Source organism: Haliotis cracherodii, unplaced genomic scaffold (assembly GCF_022045235.1).
Source record: "Haliotis cracherodii isolate W230 unplaced genomic scaffold, xgHalCrac1.p SCAF_10, whole genome shotgun sequence".
Classification (NCBI taxonomy): Eukaryota; Metazoa; Mollusca; class Gastropoda; order Lepetellida; family Haliotidae; genus Haliotis; species Haliotis cracherodii.
In genome coordinates, this window is record NW_027266265.1 from 35,011,564 (window position 1) to 35,036,631 (window position 25,068).

The 25,068-nt window shown below is 38.9% G+C and overlaps 1 protein-coding gene across 2 annotated transcripts in view; it reads right to left on the minus strand.

Moving 5' to 3' along the window:
- The window catches only part of LOC139454339 (H(+)/Cl(-) exchange transporter 7-like), a 164,017-nt gene extending 140,753 nt beyond the window's left edge, over nucleotides 1-23,264 (minus strand). For both annotated transcript variants that reach the window (XM_071235970.1, XM_071235969.1), the window contains exon 1: nucleotides 23,089-23,264. In XM_071235970.1, the coding sequence (XP_071092071.1) occupies nucleotides 23,089-23,193 (105 nt within the window). In that variant the 5' untranslated portion in view covers nucleotides 23,194-23,264. The remainder of the gene's footprint in view (nucleotides 1-23,088) is intronic.
- Between the last annotated feature and the right edge of the window lie 1,804 nt (nucleotides 23,265-25,068).

The window sequence follows — 25,068 nt, forward strand, 5'->3', positions numbered from 1 at the left end:
AGAATTTTTTTCTCTGTTGAATTAAGAAACAGTTCTTAAAATTTCACACAAGGCAACACACTTATTTTTTTTTGGAAGCTCACCAATAGGAGTTAAAAACTACGAACAAAATTTTTAAATAACATCAAAAATTAATTTCTTTTTTAAAAAACCATAAAAAATGAATTATTTCTAAAATATTAAAGATGTGTAAAGAGAAGAAAAGGATAAATGCTTTGTCATTGTTTCAGCTGTTTTTCTTGTCCAGTAAATTAAAGATAACAATTCACTTATTTACTTCACATTCCATAAGATTGTCCAACTTGAATCAGTTTGTTATCCAAATTATAAAAGGAGAAATATACACATGGCAACTGGAAAAATATAACAATGGCTGCTCACACTGAAACCAAAACAAGTTTCAATGCGGCGGAAATATTGCCAATGTGACTTTAAATTTTAACTCACTCTCTCCCGGTAATGGAAATATACTATAAAGTTTGAAAAAACACTATCACTTTTTACTTATTTAATTTACAAGAGCTGTACTTTGAGTGAACAGCACAAACCTGTTCAATTTAAGTATGGTACAATCGATTAAAGTCTTGTTCTGCTTCCAAACCAAGAGATTAATTGAACCTTTAAACCTGAAGCACTCACTTTGAAGTGCAACTTGAGAATGACAACACAATTTCAGCATCAGCACCAAAGAACTAAGGTAGATGAGGTCAGTACTGCTGATGAGTGAGAGTGAGTGAGTGAGTGAGTGAGTGAGTGAGCTTGTCTGCTTGATGTGGGAGGAAACCTCAAAGTGATGCAAGTCTTTGACATTTACCATTTGGGTAAAACCCATGACCAGTGGTATGGTGCTGACAAACCTAGAAACACAATCAGGGACAACCAGGATTTAAAACCAAACTGCAGATGAGTGAGTGAGCATGGTTTTACTCCACTTTTAGCAATATCAAGGCAGGGGACACCAGAAATGGGATTCACACATTGTACCCATGTCGGAAATTGATCCCAGGTCTTCAGCGTGAGAAGCAAATGCTTTAACCACTTAAGGCTACCCAACCACTCCAAACTGTAGATGAAGAATGACAAAATTACAGATAGAGGGTTCCTTATGTACAAGCTGAGCTAACTGCTGATATATTGCATCCTAATATATCTACAGATAATTAAAAATCACATTTTCTTCTAAGGCCAGTAGATAAAAAATAAAATAAACAATTCTCTTAATCAATATGGTAACGTGGTAGGCTTAAGCTAAAGATCATGGTGGATTTGAGGTTAATTTAAAAATATAAAAAATTTGCAATAAAACAAACAACACAACTAAAAAAGGTTCTGAAAATGCAGATGTACAAAGGTTTTTTACCTTTGCGAAAGTATCACTAACAAGCACAGACTCTGGTTCATAACCTTCAAATCAACAACCAATCAGACTCTTCTCAAGGAAATGTTTGCACAGATCTACATTGAAAATCATGGCTTCAGCCGAGCCCTCGTCGTATATTAAATGAAATCATGTGACTGTTATAGATGAGTTATTACATGTTTTCCTGGGTACTAAGATAGGGAGGGAAGTCCATAAGCTACAAGACGTTCCAGTTGTATTCGAGATGACAGGCAAAAGTTAGTTGATATAAGTAATATCTCTGCTGAATTCACTCATGCAAGAACAGTGCCATTTAAATGGACACCTATTTTTAGTGTTGTTTCATTAAAAGCAGATTCAAAACAAATTATGTTGGCTAAATGGGACTAAGGTAATTGAGATATAGTACACTGGATAATTCAACATGTGTTTCATTGTCGACTGTGAATTTAGATATAAGCTGCTTAATAATTGTGCAAGATAACCAAATTTTCAGTTTCATTAAGATTTCACATGCTTCCAACAATGGAAATCCAGGGACACGGGTGGCCCCATGGTCTAACTGCAGATATTTGCTGTGCAGAGTTGTGTCCCTTAGTAACAACAGGTTCCGGTGATTGTGGGTTCGAATCCATGATTCTCCCTGATCATAAACTTTGTTTGTCAGCACCATACCCATATAAGCCCATAAGAGGTATGGAGTGAGTGAGACAGTGATAATTAAACTTGGTATCAACAATTTGTCATCCGTTTGAGATGAACAGAAACAAAAACTTCAAACACATGTATCAACCATCCAAAGCTCCAGATAACTTTATCATGTTTATGAGCAATTGAGTATTTACTCTAGGGTTTCTATTTTAATTGGGTTATTACATTTTTCATTGGGTAACCAATATTTTTTCACTCATCTATTCATCAATCTATTGGGTTTTCCCCAAATTAGTTAACATTTTAAGATTTAAAAAAAATAATAATAATGTTTTAGATGTGTATAACTGTTTTAAATAAATAAGCTTGACCAAGAAAGCAAATTAGCTCGTAATTGTGTGTCGGAAATTAGCCCCTTAGTACGCATGCTGAAAAGGCTTCATTGGGTATTTACGCAAGCTGTTTTTATACATTTGAGTTTTTCATTTAATGCATGCATTTCTGTATGCAAGTTAATTGAAAGTAATTTGGTTTTGAATATATTTGGGGGGTATTTTATGCAAATACGTTGCTTATCTGTAGCTCTGACCATCCTAAATAAAAGCCCATTTATTATTACATTCAAATTTCACACCTATTCACAAGTCACACAGATTTCAAATGTTCTAAATAATTATTTGAGAGAGATTTCACTGCATATTTCCATATAAGATCACAAGATCAGAAGATTCAGCAGAAGCCAATGAAACTGGGTACAAGATTCCAACAGATATCAGCCCATCTCTTGGCTGTTAAGCCTTATTCTCACTTCCAAGCTCACAACAAATGAATCTTTGTCAGATTCTGGTATCACAAGCTTTGAACTCAAAAACACTCATCCTTGGAGTTAAATCCACCCATTGGCACTTCTCAGATAAAACAGTATCCCATCGTGGCTAACAGTATTACAGGGGGACCAAACACTATCAACAACACTGACTACAGGTTCTTAAAAGATGAAAATAGATAAACAGTTCATTCTTTATGAATTTCCCCTCTTGGCAGTTACATGCAGAGTTCCCGTACTCTAAAGATGGCCTCAATACTGCTTCAACTACTACTTTGACAGATTTAATGTTTAAGATGCTAGATCACTGTACCCTCGGAAATCAATAATTGAGATACAGCCAAACATCTTGAAAAGAGCCAGGCACATTTTCTAATAAGACTGTGGTTCGGTTTCCCATATATCAGACGTTTCAGCATTCCTGACCAACTGGTTGCTGATGAGAGAAGCCCTTAGATATCCTGTGCCCTGTTCAGAGAGGGACTTGTTATGTCAACACACTGACATTTGATGAGATTACCTTGGTGGAGCTGCTTAGGTTCTGGAACTGTTTGAAATCTTTTTAAGATTACCACCGTAGGAGAGTATGGTGAAGGTTAGATATTTATTGGTAGATGTGTTATATCATAACCATGGTCTTAAAAATATTACATCGTTCAGAGTGTTGTATGTTTTAGTCATGGATTTTGAAAATAGTAAAATTTATTTTCAAAATAGGAAATTTCAAGTTACTAAGTTGTAATTTCAAGACAATAAGTTGAAATTTCAAGATATGTATCGTTGAAATTTCAACTTAATATCTTGAAATTTCAACTTAGAATCTTGAAATTTCAAAACATCATCTTGAAATTTCAAGATTCTAACTCAAAAATTAAAAAAACCCAAATGGCCCTAAAAGGCTTCCATAGTTACCAGGAACGCTGCCTTAAGAAATAAAGTTTGCACCGACATCAAACATTTGAAATATTCCCTAAATGGTAAGCTTCAGCCAGGATCCACACGACAACCTGGTTCCTTACACATTCATATCAACTACTGTCATGTGGAACTTATTCTCAACGGTTCGTACCTGTCACAATACTCGTTCCCTACGCCCTTTGATATGGGCTGCTGAAAGCATTTGTTATGTTTACCTACCATTAGATGGATTTAAACAAGCGAAACTGTCATCCGACTTTGATGGAGATATTTGCTGCAGAACCTTTTCATCTGAATTTAACGCAATCGATAGGACAAACTAAGTGTGCCAGCTCGATCGACATAATTGCATGTCTCCGTCTGAAGAATAAATAGAAATGTCCCTTCAACGTACACTTAGTCTGTTTATTTAATAGCTGTTTTAAGGTAATCGCTCAGTGTGGTCAGCACTCTCTCCGTGAACAGCTTTTTGGGTTGTTGCATGTAATCGGTAGGATAGTTCGTGCAGTATTGATTTTTGTCTGTGCCGAGAGTCAGAGGAACGGCAGACGAAGATAAAACACATCCTCCACGGCTGATGAATGAACAACATTAACAACGACAGGCAATAGGAGACTGTCGATAAACCTGGGCCAAAGTTTCACACTCTGCATGAACATTTTTACTTTAAAAAACATCCAAACATGATTGATTTCAACTCTGAAACAGATTTTGTCACGAATGTACACCATGTAATATTAAACACAAGATTTAATGTACTTCTACATCCATAATATGTTTCTGTATCGTCTGGTTTGTTTGGGGGCCATGTTGCAAATGAAGTAGCAATTAGATCAGGCAAGGTGATTGTGTGAGGGCTTAATATTCCTTGCATTATATATTGTAACGGCATAACCGAAATAAGCCTGATGGTAAATCCTAATTTGAAAATAAATACTTTGTGATGTTGTACATGTGTATACTAAACAAAAAGAGTTAGGGATCATGAATATTTTATTGAGTGAGTGAGTGAGTGAGTGAGTATGGTTTTACTCCGTTTTTAGCAATATCCCAGCAATATCACGGTAGGGTACACCAGAAATGGGCTTCACACATTGTACCCATGTCAGGAATCGAACCCGGGTCTTCAGCATGATGAGCGAACGCTTTAACCACTAGGCTAATTTTTTTTTTTAGAATTTTTTTTTATAGTATTTTTTTATTGTATTCAAGATTGAGCACATAATTTCAATAAAATATGCCCAATAAATTCATGATCCCTTACACTTTTGTTCAGTATATTATAATAAGCCAAAGATAAATGTTCCTTCACAAAAGTAATCTGTACAAACATGCCCAAACATATGAACACACTTAATGCACAGTTTGAATCATGAAATAAAATTGAATGGGATGTGATAAAGTCTTGATTTATTAAAAAGAGGCAAACTGTCTAAATTCAATTCATCGAAGTCATGGCGAAATGACATTCAACTCATTTCAATCATGGAAGAACACTTCTTGATTGGACATCTATTTTAGCATCATGTCATTCACCCCTTGTTAGCACGACTCAAAATGAAGTTATGATTGTGAAAGGGTCCAGGATATATGCCTTTATAGAATGGAGATTAATACAGTGGATAATCAAGTGTTCCCTCGCCTAACATTCTTGTAAATTGCATAGGCGGTACACTTATACGTTAGTCTGGAAATCTCATCCCTAGATGATTACTTTGGGAAAGCCTTTATATGATCAAAGCAATATTACTGTGAATCCTTCATTCGTTCATCTGGAAACTTGTTAATCCAGATAATTGGGAATGGTACTGTCTGGATAAACAGGTTTCAATCCCACGGTGGGTAGTTTATAGATCAGGTAGCTACAATAAATTACGTCAATGCATATCGGAACTAATATGTGTAAGTAATATGTTGAATGGTTCAATGGCTGGAGACACAGGAGCAACAATGTATGTGAGTTATATCTAAATAAATATACAGTAAACTACGTTCATAACGAACACGTTATAATGAACTGACAGATATAGCTAACTGCTTTTTGGCTTGTCTATTTGCTGTATATCAATCTCATTAAAATCAGATCTTAGTTCTCGCTACCGCTAAACAAAGATCTGAGGCCATCCCATTACGGGTCACGTCAGACCGACCTTGCGCGAACTTTGACCGACTAATGGAATGACCAATCAGAAGGCAGCTTTCTCGTGTTTTACGGCACTAATTTCAAATTGGCGACTACGCTTCGAAACATATTTTGACAAATTCTCGATTACAAATTTGAAACCTGAACAAAAGAACATTCTGGGATGGCTAATAAATGGTCTAGATTGTATGGATTCAGTCGTTAAACCCGTAACTATCGTTCGGAGTTAAAGTTTTCGAGGTTGCATGATTAGACATCACATTCCGACTGTCACTTTCACAATCTGGTAAGCGATGCTCTGATTGGTCGGATGAAAGGTCGTTCTGACGTGACCCCTAATGGGATGTCCTCAGATCTTTGTTTAGCGGTAGCGAGAACTGAGGTCTGATTTTAATGAGATTGGCTGTATATATGCTTGGAATGAACTATGGTTATAACAAACTAAAATTAGTGGTCCCTTTGAGTTTGTTATAACCGTTGTTTACTGTAGTTCATTAAAAGAGCTTTAGGCAAACACTTTTGAACATTTTGAAGCAGTAGGCATATAGCAGTTAAGCATACCCCAGAACCAATTCTGAGCAACCGTAGTTAACTGTATTTTAATTATATTTTTATATTTTATCAGTATTTGGGAATATTTTCCATACAAGAATATCTCTAACAATCAAGCGTATATTATACATTGCACAACTTTTTCTGACATAACCTATCAAGACATTCATAAAACAGACTTCTTTATGCATATACATGGAATATACAGCGTATACACAACATACGTATACATAATCATGATCATGTATATCAGCCGATTATCTGCTGACCTTCAGCACTGTTTCCGTGTGGGGACACAAACAATGCTGACCACGCCGCCAGGGGTCAGATAATCAGGGGTCATTTAGTATTCTCTTTGATCTTCTATAAGCCTATTGTACATTCTCTTTGCAAGGGGCCTACTGTTGTAACTTCCAAGGACCTGTTCTCTCAGGTATATTTAGTACAACCTAAAATACCTCATGCTGTGAAGTATTAATATCCCTACTTCGGTCAGACCTAATTTGTAACATAATTTTATCAAAGAAGTATGCCTGCAGGATGACACTGTGTCACTTGTAATTGTGAAACTTTATACCTTCAGGATGACACTGTGTCACTTGTAATTATGAAACTTTATACCTTCAGGATGACACTGTGTCACTTGTAATTATGAAACTTTATACCTTCAGGATGACACTGTGTCACTTGTAATTATGAAACTTTATACCTTCAGGATGACACTGTGTCACTTGTAATTGTGAAACTTTATACCTGCAAGATGACACTGTGTCACTTGTAATTATGAAACTTTATACCTTCAGGATGACACTGTGTCATTTGTAATTATGAAACTTTATACCGACAGGATGACACTGTGTCGCTTGTAATTATGAAACTTTATACCGACAGGATGACACTGTGTCGCTTGTAATTGTGAAACTTTATACCGACAGGATGACACTGTGTCGCTTGTAATTATGAAACTTTATACCTGCAGGATGACACTGTGTCACTTGTAATTATGAAACTTTATACCTTCAGGATGACACTGTGTCACTTGTAATTATGAAACTTTATACCTTCAGGATGACACTGTGTTGCTTGTAATTATGAAACTTTATACCGACAGGATGACACTGTGTCACTTGTAATTATGAAACTTTATACCTTCAGGATGACACTGTGTCACTTGTAATTATGAAACTTTATACCGACAGGATGACACTGTGTTGCTTGTAATTATGAAACTTTATACCAACAGGATGACACTGTGTTGCTTGTAATTATGAAACTTTATACCGGCAGGATGACACTGTGTCACTTGTAATTATGAAACTTTATACCGACAGGATGACACTGTGTCGCTTGTAATTATGAAACTTTATACCTGCAGGATGACACTGTGTCACTTGTAATTATGAAACTTTATATCTTCAGGATGACACTGTGTCACTTGTAATTATGAAACTTTATACCGGCAGGATGACACTGTGTCACTTGTAATTATGAAACTTTATACCTTCAGGATGACACTGTGTCGCTTGTAATTATGAAACTTTATACCTGCAGGATGACACTGTGTCGCTTGTAATTATGAAACTTTATACCTGCAGGATGGCACTGTGTCACTTGTAATTATGAAACTTTATACCTTCAGGATGACACTGTGTCACTTGTAATTATGAAACTTTATACCTTCAGGATGACACTGTGTTGCTTGTAATTATGAAACTTTATACCGACAGGATGACACTGTGTCACTTGTAATTATGAAACTTTATTCCGACAGGATGACACTGTGTCACTTGTAATTATGAAACTTTATACCGACAGGATGACACTGTGTTGCTTGTAATTATGAAACTTTATACCGGCAGGATGACACTGTGTCACTTGTAATTATGAAACTTTATACCGACAGGATGACACTGTGTTGCTTGTAATTATGAAACTTTATACCGGCAGGATGACACTGTGTCACTTGTAATTATGAAACTTTATACCGACAGGATGACACTGTGTCGCTTGTAATTATGAACCTTTATACCGACAGGATGACACTGTGTCACTTGTAATTATAAAACTTTATACCGACAGGATGACACTGTGTTGCTTGTAATTATGAAACTTTATACCGACAGGATGACACTGTTGCTTGTAATTATGAAACTTTATACCGACAGGATGACACTGTGTTGCTTGTAATTATGAAACTTTATACCAACAGGATGACACTGTGTCACTTGTAATTATGAAACTTTATACCGACAGGATGACACTGTGTTGCTTGTAATTATGAAACTTTATACCGGCAGGATGACACCGTGTTACTTGTAATTATGAAACTTTATACCGACAGGATGACACTGTGTCACTTGTAATTATGAAACTTTATACCTTCAGGATGACACCGTGTCACTTGTTATTATGAAACTTTATACCGACAGGATGACACTGTGTCACTTGTAATTATGAAACTTTATACCGACAGGATGACACTGTGTCGCTTGTAATTATGAAACTTTATTTGAGAAAGATAAAACTTTGTCACTTTGCGATTATAGAACTGTTTTCACCTGTGGGTTAACACAATGTTAAGGAGAATTTGATACTAGTATTAAATAATATTGCCAGTCATCTGATTTTTGGTTGCATCATATCCAGATCATTTGTATTTTTACAAATATATGTATCAAAATATTTACTGATTTATGTCAATCAACATTTGCTTTCATAATTAAAAAGATGTGAGAATATTACTAAATGGATAGCTCAAAGTGATAATTAAAAATGGTAGTAATTATTATTGTTATAATTGTGATATTGATTATACCCGGAATGTCTGCAGTATACATCTTCATCTTCACATCATACAGATTCATTTTCACATGAGAAGTTCATTCCTTGATTGCAGTTTGACAAGTGTTGTGAATACGCCGTAGTACTTTACACTTTAACGTGTCTTACATTGGTAAAGAAACAAGAATTTATTTCCAGATGAGGATTTTACCCCACTTCGGTATTTCGCTACCTAACTTAAACATTACCATTATTATACCACATACATACAAATCTGCACAATACTCTTGACATCCCATACACAGGATACAATATCCACAAAACTGCATCACAGCAGAGCAGGAAGTGCACGTCGGCCTCCATCCAAGTTACCATCTGCAGTCTTGTGTACGTGTGTGTCATACATATCACAGGCGCACATTGTGTAAGGGAGATAACTGCATCTGGCTTATCTCCAGCCCATGCCATCGCTCTGGTGTAACAGTATTTGACATGTATATGATGATATCAGCAAATGCTGCCCATCTGAGTACATATGCACTTGTCCTATAATTGCGTAAAAATCATTTTGTATGAGGATGGGCGTTTTGTAAGAGGATGGGCGAAGATAGTAAAGGAAGTTCTTGCAAACATGAAAGGAATTTTGATTTCTTTCCTGTTGAGTCAAAAGAATAATAATTGCCTGACGCATGAACTGCAAGTTGTTGGCTGACATACTTTACTAAACGCTTGGCTGCACTTGAGATGGTATTGTACATTTTTTAAAGCCTTAAATGTTGAAACAGGAGTAAATGAAATACACAAGCCATTACTATCCTGAAAAATATATAAATTTTAGTCCTTCAAACTGCCTGTGGCCCCTGAAAAAATTACTCATAATATCTGAGTAATATAATCACTCAGAGGGCATTATGGGTCCGAATAGGTCAACACGAAGTGAGGTGAAATTGGGTTTAACATCGCATCAAAGATTATTGCACTTATACAGCGACACGCGCGTGCGTGCGTGCGTGCGTGCGCGCGCACTATCCGAACTGATGCTGATTTATAGTGCTAGCTCACTGAGAAACCATGTCGAGTTTAACATGAATACCCCACTCAGACACAGTATACCGACTCCGAGCCAACCAGTTATCGTTTTAGCCCCTTAATGCCGAGCGACAGACAGGGTAACAACAAGTACCATCTTTTAACGTCTTTTGGTATGACACGGCCGGGATCAAACCCCTGGACCTTCTGCTCTCCAGGCAGATGCTCCACCACTAGACCACAGAGGCCTACAAGACATCATGCTAGTTCATTTGTTTGTTTGCTTGCTTGTTGTTTAACGCTGCACTCAGTAATATATGGCAGCGGTCTGTATATAATCAAGTACAGTAATCATACAGTGATTGACATCATCAGCAACGATGTACAAAACTGGGATAAGATGGTATGCATCAAACAAGTCAGAGAGCCTGACCATCCGATCCTGATGTAGGATATGGATCGGTCGTGGCTGGGCTCAGCGACTTTGTTGTCATAGAACCCAAACAACATGGGCCATGAACAGGCTGTTATGTGGTATGTGAGATTGTTGCGGATTTACCGGTATATCTTGTTTGTTTGTTTGTTTGTTGTTTAACGCTGCACTCAGCAATATTCCAGCTATACAACGGCGGTCTGTAAATAATCGCGTCTGGACCAGACAATCCAGTGATTGACATTATGAGCATTGATCTAAGCAATTTCAATACGATGACATGCATCAACCAAGTCAGGGAGCCTGACCACCTGATCCCATTAGTCGCCTCTTACGACAAGCGTATTTTATGTCTAGTGATTGTCTGTGGCAGCAAATGATTGAGACACTTGTAAAATATGAAGTGATATCGGGCCCAGATTGGAATAGAAGCTTGATTTAGAGTGACAAATACAGAACAGCTTGATCATTCACATCTTCCCAAGGCAAGGGGAGTTAACTGAGTGTATAAGTCCAGTTTCCACCCTTGCTGACCTAGGCGGGAATTTCTGGGCTCAGTAGCGTCACCAGAGGCTTTTATGAGTTATGTCTCGTCTGTGTCCCTCCTATTGACCAATCAGATTCCACCTCTCATATCACTTGGAAAATAGCTGTTAATGCCAAGTTGTCGGTACTCATGTTTTGCAAATCCTGAAATCTGAATGGCAGTTTACAAACCGGATGTCATTTTGTTACGCGATTTTGATTGTACTATGCATAGACTCGTTAGTTCAGCCAAAACATAACTCCATAATTCCAGCCTACTTTGGCAAGGGTGGAAACTGGACTTTCATAGTCAGATAACTCCACTGCCTCGGGAAGATGGATCATTCAAAGATTTTCATGATGTGCCTGAGTTTCTATAACCCGTATAAGGGCAACACAAGGGCGGTTCAGGGGTTTTACGACCTGGCGTGCTCTTATAGATCTACTTTTCAAGCATGGAAGTTACACCTATCTAAAGCACTGTATTACTGTAAGCTTCCAACTGCATTCAAGAACGGAGCACATGCCTCTTTCAAGACATTCCACAGTAATTTGTATCTAAACGTGAGTGCACTGACATATTATAGGGCCCAATGCAGTTTGTGAAACCTGGAACTGTGTGTACAATACACACAATACAGTTTCTTAATTATCTATTGATATTGTAAGGCCATTTACTAACCTCCCAATTTAGTTCTCTACACACTAATTTCTGGATTATGCTTCATGTTGGAGGTAAATTGAGGTTTAACGTTTAACGTCCTGTCCAAGATTATTGCACCTATATAGCGGTATGCCGATTTTGTAGTGCTAGCCCACTGAGATACCATGCCACAGTTAAATACCCTATTCAGTCAGACACAGCATACTGACTCCGAGCAGACCAGTCCTTTTTTTTGCCCTGTAAAGCAAAGCGCAAGACAGGGTAACAACAAGTACCATCTTTTGGTAAGCCGCAGCCAGGGATTTGAACCATGGTTGAACCTCGGAGCTTCCGCTCCCCGGTTGGACACTCTTCAATTTGGAAATCACCAAATGCATAAACATGAGTGAGCAGTCATCAACACTGTAGGGCTGGGACGGGTAACTCCGATACCCGGGTTGGGTGGGTCGTGAGTAGGACCCGGGTGCCCACAGGACTACCTGGACCCGTGGTTAGTCACATGATATATTGTTTAATGACAAAAACTATCTAGAACACTATGGTAACACTACAAGGCACCAATGTTCGCATTTCTTTCTGTCTGTGCACCAATTCCTTCCGATTTTTCATATGGTTGAATAAAGATAAACCTTAATTCAACTTCAGTGTATGCATGACCAGATTGTTTAATACATGTATCTAAAAACGTTTTGCCAGGGCTATGCTAAAGATGTTCCAAATCGGACATTTTGAGACATCTCCTGAGACCTACAGACTCCTACAGTGGGTACCCGGGTAGTAAATTTGGACTCGCCCCAGCCCTAAAACACTGTCTTACTTGCTTTACTATTTTTTTGTTTCCAGGTTTCTACACTTGTGCAACTTGGATGGGTTAAGATTGTATAATTTTCGGCAAAGTCAAGTTGTTCTTTTTCTCAGCAACCCAAACATGAAACATCACTTGACCCATTATATTTATCACAAATGCCAACAATGTATCTAAAAGGGTGGGGAGTCCCTATCGATCTATCAGGTACTCTGTGCTTGTCAAACACAGGCACAACATGTGACGATCAGGTAGTGCAGAAACTGTTGGGGGCCAAGTACCGGTACTCAGTGGGGAGGAGCTTCATGTCAAAGTTGGCAACTGGACAGTTCAAGCAGGGTTTCAGATCAGTTCATTTTCTGGGACATTGACCGATTGTCATCCAAACACTTCTGAAGTAAAAGTAGTAACATAGAAGTCTGTTGTCAAAAGTTGATAAAATCTTTAAATTCCTGAGTCGTAGGTCTGTGAGAGAAAGCATCTCATGGTAGCAAATGTATAGTTGCATCATGGTTGTGGGGTTCGGGGGGTTCGGGGGGTTGGGGGGGGTTTATAGCGTTATCAGCTTGGAAATTGCATTGTGATGGGTTTGAGAAGTTGCATCATGCAGGATGACAAGAATTGGATTTGGTGTGAGAGTGGTAACTGAACAGCTGTACCATGCATTAGGGTAGAAAGGATTTCATGTGAAGGTCAAAATCTGCTTCATGTTCAGTGAAGGGGTTTTCACATGGTAGATCGTATTATAGTCTGGTGTAGACGTAAACTCGAAGTATTTTTTAGAGGTGATTGTTACATCAAGGTTTTTGATGGTATTTGACCCACTAGCTGAAACTATCCATTCTGCTGAAGTCATCTATCTGAAATTAATATCGGCACCATGCATTGAAATCAACCGACACTTGGAATTCAATCAATAGGATTTCCCTATTGGCCAACATGCCTCTTAGATCAAGCTCAACAGACGTGCAGTGTACAGCACAAACATAACAGTAAACGTATAGCAGTAAATGTATTACTGTAAACATAACAGTAAACGTATAGCAGTAAATGTAGAACAGTAAATGCATAATAGTAAACCTATAACAGTAAACCTATAACAGTAAACGTAGAACAGTAAACGTAGAACAGTAAACGTAGAACAGTAAACATATAACAGTAAACCTATAGCAGTAAACGTATAACAGTAAACCTATAACAGTAAACGTATAACAGTAAATGAATAACAGTAAACCTATAGCAGTAAACCTATAGCAGTAAACGTATAACAGTAAACCTATAGCAGTAAACGTATAACAGTAAATGAATAACAGTAAACCTATAGCAGTAAACCTATAGCAGTAAACATATAACAGTAAACCTATAGCAGTAAACCTATAACAGTAAACCTATAGCAGTAAACCTATAACAGTAATAAATGAACTTTAAGGTTATTGCGGCTATCAATATTCTGCCAGACAGTCCCAAGTAGCACCACAGCTTGAAACCACATCAGCACTTTTTACCTACTTCAGTTGAGCGTCGCACAAAAAACAGAAATACAAAGTGCAATCTCAGAAGATTGACTCCGTTCACTTCACAGACGCTTGCAAAGTGTTTAAATGTGAATCTCATATCAAAACTGCCCAGCAAAAGTTCTATTTAATATCTATTCCATTACATAGACTACATGTTGTCCTAGTGTGAGAAGAGCCCTGATAAACATCTGTGTCAGCATACGTCTTATTGGCCACGGTGGAGGGACACATTCCTGTGTCGATAGTAAATTTCTATCAAAGACACATCACTCCACGGGGTGTTTGTCTTGAGTAACCAAACTGATGACTATTTATTCCCAGCTCCTGGAGTGAGTGAAAAGTCTAAGCTTGTTCACAACTTTCTGAATATTTACACTCAAGATGGGTGTGTATCGCTTAATCACCAATAATAATAATAATAATAATAATAATATTAATAATAATAGTTTGTTTGTGTGTTGTTTAATGAAGCACTCTGCAATATTCCAGCAACATGATGGCAATCTGTAAATAATCGAGTCTGGACCAGACAATCCAGTGATTGACATCATGAGCATCGATCTACGACGTTGGGATATGTTGACACGCATATACCAAGTCAGCTAATGGGCTTCACACATTGTAACCATGTGGAGAATTGAACCTGGGCCACAATTAGAAGATCCTGGCATGGCTAAGGGATGCAACTCTGAAGAGCAAATAATGAAGACATAACTTACACATAGGGTGTGCTTTGTTTTTTTCTTTTATTTGTTGTTCAACACCACACTCAGCAATATTCCAGCTATATGATGGCTGTCTGTAAAGAATCGAGTCTGGACCAGATAATCCAGTGATTGACATCATGAGCATCGATCCATGCATTTGGGATGCCTGACCACCCGATCCCCTTAATCGTCTCTAACGACGAGTACAGTCGCCTTTTATGACAAGCATGGGTTTTTGAAGGCCTTTTCTACCCCAAATCTTCACGGGTAGTGAAGTCATTATAATCCTTAGTCAGTTCATGCTGTGGCCGACAACCCCATGTTCAGTGATTAGTTCCGCAGTTGTCACTTCTAGTTGCATCATGAAATTATTACTCAGTAGTTTTAGAGGGAATTTTCATCAGGCAATAATGCATAACCACTTAGGTCTGGTTTCCAGCGGGTGATTCACAAAACATATGTTGCTGAATAAAATTAATCTGAAGCAAATGATGCCGAGGAAATAATTTCCAGCCAGCATCCATGTAACATATGACGAGTTTGTATGGATATCTGCAGGCTATCACCTGACTTATGTAGACTGGAGTTGTCATGACTTACTGTACAGGACTCTGTCTGTGCGTGCATGTCTGTGTTGACTCTGTGTGTGTGTGTGTGTGTGTGTGTTGACTCTGTGTGTGTGTGTTGACTGTGTGTGTTGACTGTGTGTGTGTGTGTGTGTGTGTGTGTGTGTGTGTGTGTGTGTGTGTGTGTTTGATACATATCTCATGCTCACTCACACACCACACCCACACAACACAGACACGCACGCCACACATATTGACACATAGACACATACACCACACATATTGACAAATAGATACACACACACACCACATTGACACATACACACATATTGACAGACACACACACACACCACACATATAGACACACACACCACATATTGACACAGACACACACACACCACACATATAGACACACACACCACACCCACACAACACAGACACGCACGCCACACATATTGACACATAGACACATACACCACACATATTGACAAATAGATACACACACACACCACATTGACACATACACACATATTGACAGACACACACACACACCACACATATAGACACACACACCACATATTGACACAGACACACACACACCACACATATAGACACACACACCACATATTGACACATAGACACACACACACCACACATATTGACACAGACACACACACACCACACATATTGACACAGACACACACACACCACACATATTGACACAGACAAACACACACCACATATATTGACATAGACACACACAAAACCACACATATTGACACAGACACACACACACCACACATATAGACACACACACCACATATTGACACAAACACGCACACACCACACATATTGACACATAGACACATACACACCACACATATTGACACAGACACACACACACCACACATATTGACACAGACACGCACACACCACACATATTGACACAAACACACACACACCACACATATTGACACAGACACACACACACCACACATATTGACATAGACACGCACACACCACACATATTGACACAGACACGCACACACCACATATTGACACAGACACACACACCACACATATTGACACAGACACGCACACACCACACATATTGACACAAACACACACACACCACACATATTGACACAGACACATACACACCACACATATTGACACAGACACGCACACACCACACATATTGACACAGACACGCACACACCACACATATTGACACAAACACACACACACCACACATATTGACACAGACATGCACACACCACACATATTGACACAAACACACACACACCACACATATTGACACAGACACACACACACCACACATATTGACACAAACACACACACACCACACATATTGACACAGACATGCACACACCACACATATTGACACAAACACACACACACCACACATATTGACACAGACACACACACACCACACATATTGACACAGACACGCACACACCACACATATTGACACAGACACGCACACACCACATATTGACACAGACACACACACCACACATATTGACACAGACACGCACACACCACACATATTGACACAAACACACACACACCACACATATTGACACAGACACATACACACCACACATATTGACACAGACACGCACACACCACACATATTGACACAGACACGCACACACCACACATATTGACACAAACACACACACACCACACATATTGACACAGACACGCACACACCACACATATTGACACAAACACACACACACCACACATATTGACAGACACACACACACCACACATATTGACACAGACACACACACACCACAGATATTGACACAGACACGCACACACCACATATATTGACACATACACACCACACACTACACACACAGAGGATCCACCACTGCTGCATACTATTGTTTAGAGTGATGAGCACAACTCATACACGACAAGATTAAAGGGATTGGGGTAATTGGAAGTCAAAGCCAGTTTAAATCACATCATTCAAAACGCACATTATTTGTATGTAAATTGTATTATATATATCTATCTTGCAGTTGATGACAGCCCTAATTACCTAGCAGTGAATGGGTACCCGGTAGCGTGGTTTCACCTTGACCTAGAAAACTAGGGGTCCACAGGACCCCCAATTAGTCATTTCAAGGGTCCTACAGGAAATATGAGTGTCCTGTAAAGTAATGAAATGGTGTACTGTACTGTAAGATTTAGTAATTACTTTAATCAAAGGAACTTTATATATTCTTGTCAAGAGTTTGGTATAACATATATTATTTTCTGCATCCATTCTATATGTTTGTGAGTAATGGACGCATATATTTCTGCATCGCATAAAACCCACAGGCAGCTTGGGTTGTATAATCCCCGGGGAGCTGAGAATGAAAATCAAACACTCATCCATTGACTGAGGTGATAATTATGTAGCGTCATGAGCATTCGCTTGGAGAATGAAATTTATCGCAGTATACATTTTAATGACCATTATTATGATTATCATCATCATTATTATGATTATGATTATTATTTACAGACCCACCAGAGACAAAAAATAGGTTCCAGCTCATGGAACATGGACCTCCTTTAAACTACAAGATATTAAAAACAAACATAACATCCGAAATATTCTGTTGAAATGTTATATTGAAAACATAAACAATTTCTGTAACAAGCCCTTGGATGTTTTAGGAACTACATATAAGTATGTATACTGAAAAAACCATGTTGTGTCATACGACTCAGGAAATCAGATTATTATGGAATATGCTGGATTCATGCATCATCACAGTGAAAGCCAGCATCTGTTGTAGGCTCTCTCCATATTATCATGGCATTGACTTATTCATGTTACATGTATATTCTAGCATATGTGGTATAAAATTAAGTTAATTGTTGTATCAATTTTCATCCCACTTGTTCAGAACAACCTAAGGCCTTGTATTCATTTGATGTAAGCACAGGTGTTCCTTGAATCTATACCCCTGGCTATTCTGTTAGAAGCCTCATACCCATTCTATTGCTTCTATCTGAACAATATTTGTTTGTTTGTTTGTTGGTTGGTTAAACGCTGCACTCAGCAATATTCCAGCTAAATGACAGAGTTCTGTAAATAATCGAATCTGGACCAGACAATCCAGTGACTGACATCATGTGCATCGATCCACACAATTGGGACCAATGACACGCATCAACCAAGTGAGCAAGCCTGACCACCCAATCCCGTTAGTCGCGACATAGGTTGCATCTTAGTTGCATCTTACGACAAGCATAGTTGCCTTTAAGGCAAGCATAGGTTGCTGAAGATCTATTCTAATCCGGATTTTCACGAGTCTGACTCCACCCATAATAAACAAAGTTCCACATATCTTCATCTGCTAATCATTGCTACCTAATTATCACACAGAGTGAGTGAGTGAGTATGGTTTTATGCCGCTTTTAGAAATATTCCAGCAATATCACAGCGGGGAACACCAGAAATGCCATGGGCTTCACACATTGTACCCATGTTGGAATGAGAACCCAGGTCTTCGACGTGACGAGCGAACGCTTTAACCAATAGGCTACCCGACCGCCCCTATCACACAGAACTATTTTCACTATATCAACCAGATGCAAAATATGGACATAAATTGTAAATGGATCTAATAAAGCACATTTTTCAGTCCTGAAGGATGACAAAAGCAGGGCTTCATTTAAAGAACCTGACCAGACTTGCACCAGGTGCATGTTGATAAGAAAAAAAAACAGGTTCTTGTGTGGAAAAGTAAGGCCTAGTCAGACACAAATTTGAATGTTTTACCATGCACTGGGTGCATGTAGACATAAATATTAGGCATCACTTGTCAATAAAGGTTTGCGCTGGTGCAAGTTTTATATAGTTAAATTGAGCCCTGTAGAAGTAGGACTGTTTAAATCGTTAAAACTAATTAAAACTGTGGACTGCATGTTACAAACACTGGCATTTTTATTCTGGTAAATATACAACATCAACGCAAGAGAATAACCAGTCTTGATTATCCACCGAAACAGATTCCATTGGCTGTAAACAATAAATACACACTAAGTGCAGAATGTCTGTTGTGTATTTTTCCAATCTAAAATTGAATCTCAACAAGTTAAATTCTTCTAGCATGTTTTCATGCCCTGTACCATCTCAATTTATTGCTGAGAGTTAATTGTACCTAGGTAAATCTCTGATTATTATTTAATTCAACCAATGACTTTTAAGAGCCAAATTATGTTTCCTTTGAAAACAGTGTAATTCTTTCTTATAACATTAATTGTATCCTATTCTGTAGATTGAGATTCATCAAGGGCCTTCCATAATGTCTTCATGTAGAGAGAGTGAGTGAGTTGGATTTAATGCTGCTTTGAACAGTATTTCAGTTACATCATAGCGTCACCTATAACATGAAACCTGAAGCAGAAATTAATCTGAACCCACAATATATGCTTGTAAATAATCAAATCTGGGCCAGACAATTTAGAGATTGACATCATGAGCATAGTTCCACACAATTGGGATGTGATGACATGCATGAACCAATTCAGCAAGCCTGACCACCTAATCCTATTAGTCGCCTCTTACGACAAGCAGGGTAGCTGAAGACCTATTCTATCCCAGATCTTCATAGGTCCAACCCAATGAAGACATCAGTATAAACATGAACATCATTAACCACCCCAACACCATCACGTCATTGAACCTTGTAAACATAGATACTTAAAAAAGAATTCCAAAAATGATGACATTCATTCCCTTTTGAGCCAAATCCTAAAAACAAATCCCACAAATCACATTAAACCCTTACAACCGTTCAATAATCCAGGCTCACAACCATATCCTGGTTACACAGCTACCTTAATCTATGTCGAAGTATGGGAGTCCTGTCAATTGTAGGGCCACAATTGCCTTGTGAATAGACTCAGAATACTGAGAATTAAGGAACCGTCACCAGCAGTCTTTGACTGAAAGCCCTTCACTGTGGAACAGAGATAATACCGTATCTTCTCTGTACAGCCCCGACCAACTACCCACAGATAACGGCCATTGGTTTCAAGTGTTTTTGAGTGCTCCTCAAACCTTGATCCATTTATACACTGAAGGGCTATTTGCATTAAACATGTCACAACTATTGGCCTATATCTAATAGGTGTATATCACTGTAAGTGTATGCGACATCAACTTTTACCATAAGGGTGTTTACTTTCCTATGTTGGATGTTGATGGTGAGGTGAGGTGAAATGGGGTTTAATGTCTCATTCAAGATTATTCACTTATATTGTGACGTGTGTGTGTGGCTGCTTGCTGTCCAGACTAATGCCGGTTTTATAGTGCTAGCCCACTGAGATACCATACTGCAGTTTAACATGGATACCCGACTTATACACAATATACTGACTCCTCCCTGTCCTGTCTTTGTTATATAAAAAAATACCATGCATTAGAGAAGGAAACAATAAGTACCATCTTTTGGTATGTTTGTTTGTTGCTTAACGCAACACTCAGCAATATTCCAGCTATATGATGGCAGTCTTTACATAATCAAGTCTAGTACAGACAATCCAGTGATTGATATCATGAGCATCGATCCACACAATTGGGATCAATGACATGCTGCAACCAAGTCAGCGAGCCTGACCATCCGATCCCATTAGTCGCCTCCTACGACAAGGTGAGGTGAGGTGAAATTGGGTTTAATGTCGCGTCCAAGATTATTGCACTTATATAGCGACGTGCATGTACCTGTGTGTATGTGGCTGCTTGTACTAGTCCGGACTGATGCCGATTTATAGTGCTAGCTCACCAAGATACCATGCCGCAGTTTAACATGAATACCCCACTCAGACACAGTATACTGACTCCAAGCCGACCAGTCCTTGTTTCAGCCCCTTAATGTCGTGCGCCAGACAGGGTAACAACAAGTACCATCTTTTAACGTCTTTTGGTATGACGCAACCGGGGATCGAACCCCGGACCTTCTGCTTTCCGGGCAGACGCTCTACCACAAGACCACGGAGGCGGCTCCTATGACAAGCATAGTTATAGCAAGCATGGGTTGCTGAAGACCTATTCTACCCGGATCTTCACAGGTTAAACAGTCATGTAGATGGTCAGCTTATCATCCTGCAGGATTAGACAACAGAAACATCTCTACCTTGCATTCCATGGGAACTCGGCAGTCAAGGAACTATTCCATGACTGTCACTGATGTAGTTGAAAGATGTCACCAAATTTCAAAAATACAAATCCTTTAACTTTTCTTACATAGATAATTGCATTAGTGTAGTTTTAAGTCCTATTGTTATTGATAATCATCATTCTAATGACCAATTCACCAAACAAGATTTTGTGATATTTGTTTTAGCCATGATTTGCATAACAGAAACATGTGATAGTGAATAGCCCTTCATTTACAGACTGCACTTGATACCATATGACTGTGTCAACAGTCTTTTTGATACATTGAATTTGGTTACAAATCTTTCATTTGCAGTTGAGTAAAATATTGTTTTAAATATCTAAACATTATTGCAAATTTACCCCAGTCTTTACTACTCTTAACTTAGTTTATTTTCATTTGGTTTTTCATATTTAATCACAATTCTAATTAACAATATAAGTAAATCTTGATTCATATATCTAATTATTGTACATTGAAATGAAGCAAAATATTGCCACATGAATATAAACAGTAAACAATAATTTAACATATTATCAAGCTGTTGTGAGACATATTTTCTCAGCACTCAAAGACAACACAATTCCAGGCTTACAGATTCCCATACCAAAGAGCATGAGACCGTTTTGTTGATAAACAGATGTCTTGCCACTTTGGCAAAACATGGAACACTCAAGTCTGGAATACTTCCATGGCGAAAAACATACCTCATGTCACCTTAAACATTCTTATTTCACTATTTCGGTCTACTAGTGAATTTATGCACCTAACAATTACCTGCAAATACCGCCCCGTTAAGAATTATTTCAACCGACAAGAGAGTTTATGCTTTACCTCCGTATGCCACCATGCGTGTGCACTGTTGAAGAAAAAATATTCATCAACGCTCCCTGTATATTTCAACACGTCATTTAAACTGCGTGTCAATCAGCTGTGAAATGACTTTATATCTTCACAGTTTGACACATTCGGATAGTCCTTCCTGCATAATATTGATGGTGCCTTTCATACAATGTGTTTAACAGGGCGTTGAAAACGTGCACAGAATCACGCGAGGACGATAAAATCACCTGGCTATAAATATCCGTCATGATTTGCACGCTTTTCATGCTTGCCAAACAGTGTGGCAATACACAAACAAAAACAGCAGGAATTCTTGGATTCCACGTACAAACTATTTCTGTGTTCATACACACAACAAGCCTGGCTTCAAATAAACTCAACACTTTTAAATTGCGATGTCAATGTAGCAGATTGGCGGCTTTTGATCAACGCGGAGTTCCGATTGGGACAGAATATACTGCAGTGGCACCAAAGGGGTACGGAAGTCTTGGCGCCTCTTGCACGTGTTGCGAAGTGGCACGTCCCGCACGAAGCAATGACGGTTAAAAGCATGAATACAAAAGCACCCTACCTTAACTTTTTTGGGATCCTCTGCGTCGACAAGACTCGTTTCCCTGGTATCGGAATTAAGAAACTCAGTAACAATTGTAGTAGGAATGTCCCCAATTGACGCCATATTGTATATAGTCGATAGCCAAATCCAGTTCTGACATCTACACCTGAGTATTCATATCAGCTGTAGGCCTATAGTCCTTTTCATAATCACGGTCCCATATCAGCGATACAGCACTGTCGACTTCACTGTCCATTAAGAAGGGAAAGTACGCACACGTTTACGAAAGATAACAGTTCTAGGCCAGCGGTCACATGCGGCTAGCTGGGAAGAGGTAGCCCTCTTGGAGACACGTTTTGGCAAAAATGGCTGTGCAACTGTTGGTGTGACTTTCTCTGACAGGGCCGGATCATGGAGAGTCCTGTTCGTGCTTGGTAAAGTGGCCAAATCAGAACAAATGTTAATTATGATCATATTAACTTTGACAACGTAACAGTATTAGTTGCGAGAAGTGATCCATTTTGAAAGTGCTTAGTATGACTGACTTACACTAAGCTCTAGGCACTAATGCAATATTAGGTCATTTACATACATATCTAATGGCGCCCAACTGAAGCATTACAAAGAACATTTCGAACTCCCTATTCCACCATATGTCTGATGGATTTTGCAGGTACTTTCCAAACGTAAGCTTTGTGTTTCTTTATTTGTTGTTTAACGCTACACTCATCAATTACAGTTATATAACGGCGGTCTGTAAATAATGGAGTCTGGACCAGACAATCCAGTGATTGATATTATGAGCAACGATCCACGCCGTCGGGGCATGGTGACCTGCCACCCCTTCTTACGACCAACATTGGTTGTTATGGACCAATTCCAACCCGTAACCCATACCGGTTTCGACACATATACCTTTGTCGTGTGTTGGGTTCTATTCACTGCACTCTGAATGAATGCTTTTCGAGTTGTGATTCCGTGTCATTGCTTTGTATTGAAAATCGCATTGACCTTCAAGTGTCTTGCTTCTAAACAGAGCAGTGTTCGATCTCTTCCACATGTGTATAGACTATGTGAGTAAGTGAATGTTGTTCCACGCCCCACAGCACAGATATTAATCAGGGATGATGGGGTAGCCTAGAGTGAGTGAGTAAGTGAATATGGTTTTGCGCCGCTTTTAGCAATATTCCAGCAATATCACGGCGGGGGACACCAGAAATGGGCTTCACACATTGTACCCATGTCGGGAATCGAACCCGGGACTTCGGCGTGACGAGCGAACGCTTTAACCACTAGGCTACCCGACCGCCCGAGGTAGCATAGAATCTAAAGCGTTCGCTCGTCACGCTAAATGCCTGCGTTCGATTCCCGACAATATTTGAAGCCCGTTTCTGGTGTCACCCGCCGTATTATGGCTGGAATATTGCTTAAAGCGGCGTAAAACCATACTCACTCATCATAACTAAAGAATCTAGCCCCGCCTTTTGTTTTTATCTGATTAAGTGAATTTTGTATGACACCGAGTTAGCAATATTACAGACATATGACGGCGACCTATCCCTTTGATCGAGCTGACGATGGTTGATCTCGACTCGGCTACAAACGAACCATGCCGCCGTGGCTCTGAAAAACAATCAGCCATTTTGACCACCCGATCTCCATAACTCCTAACACATGCATGGATGCTGGGAACCTATTCTCACCCCGAATGCCAACTATGTTTGAATTAGGACAAAACACGCCGACAATTTACCTGGAAACATTCCCCGGTTCTGACAGTAGTATGCCATGGTGCAGTATCTTTGTTGATGCAGATGGCGTGTGCTTGTTTGGTTTCAAAATAGATGCGCAGCACTCTTTATGATCGTCACAAGTATGCATGTAAATATGATCAAATGACATCATACAGTGCAAGAGGGAGCATCTCAAAAATAGGTTATCAATAAAATTGCTTGTTAAACGGGATATTTATGAAACGTTTTTCTTCTGAAACCCTTG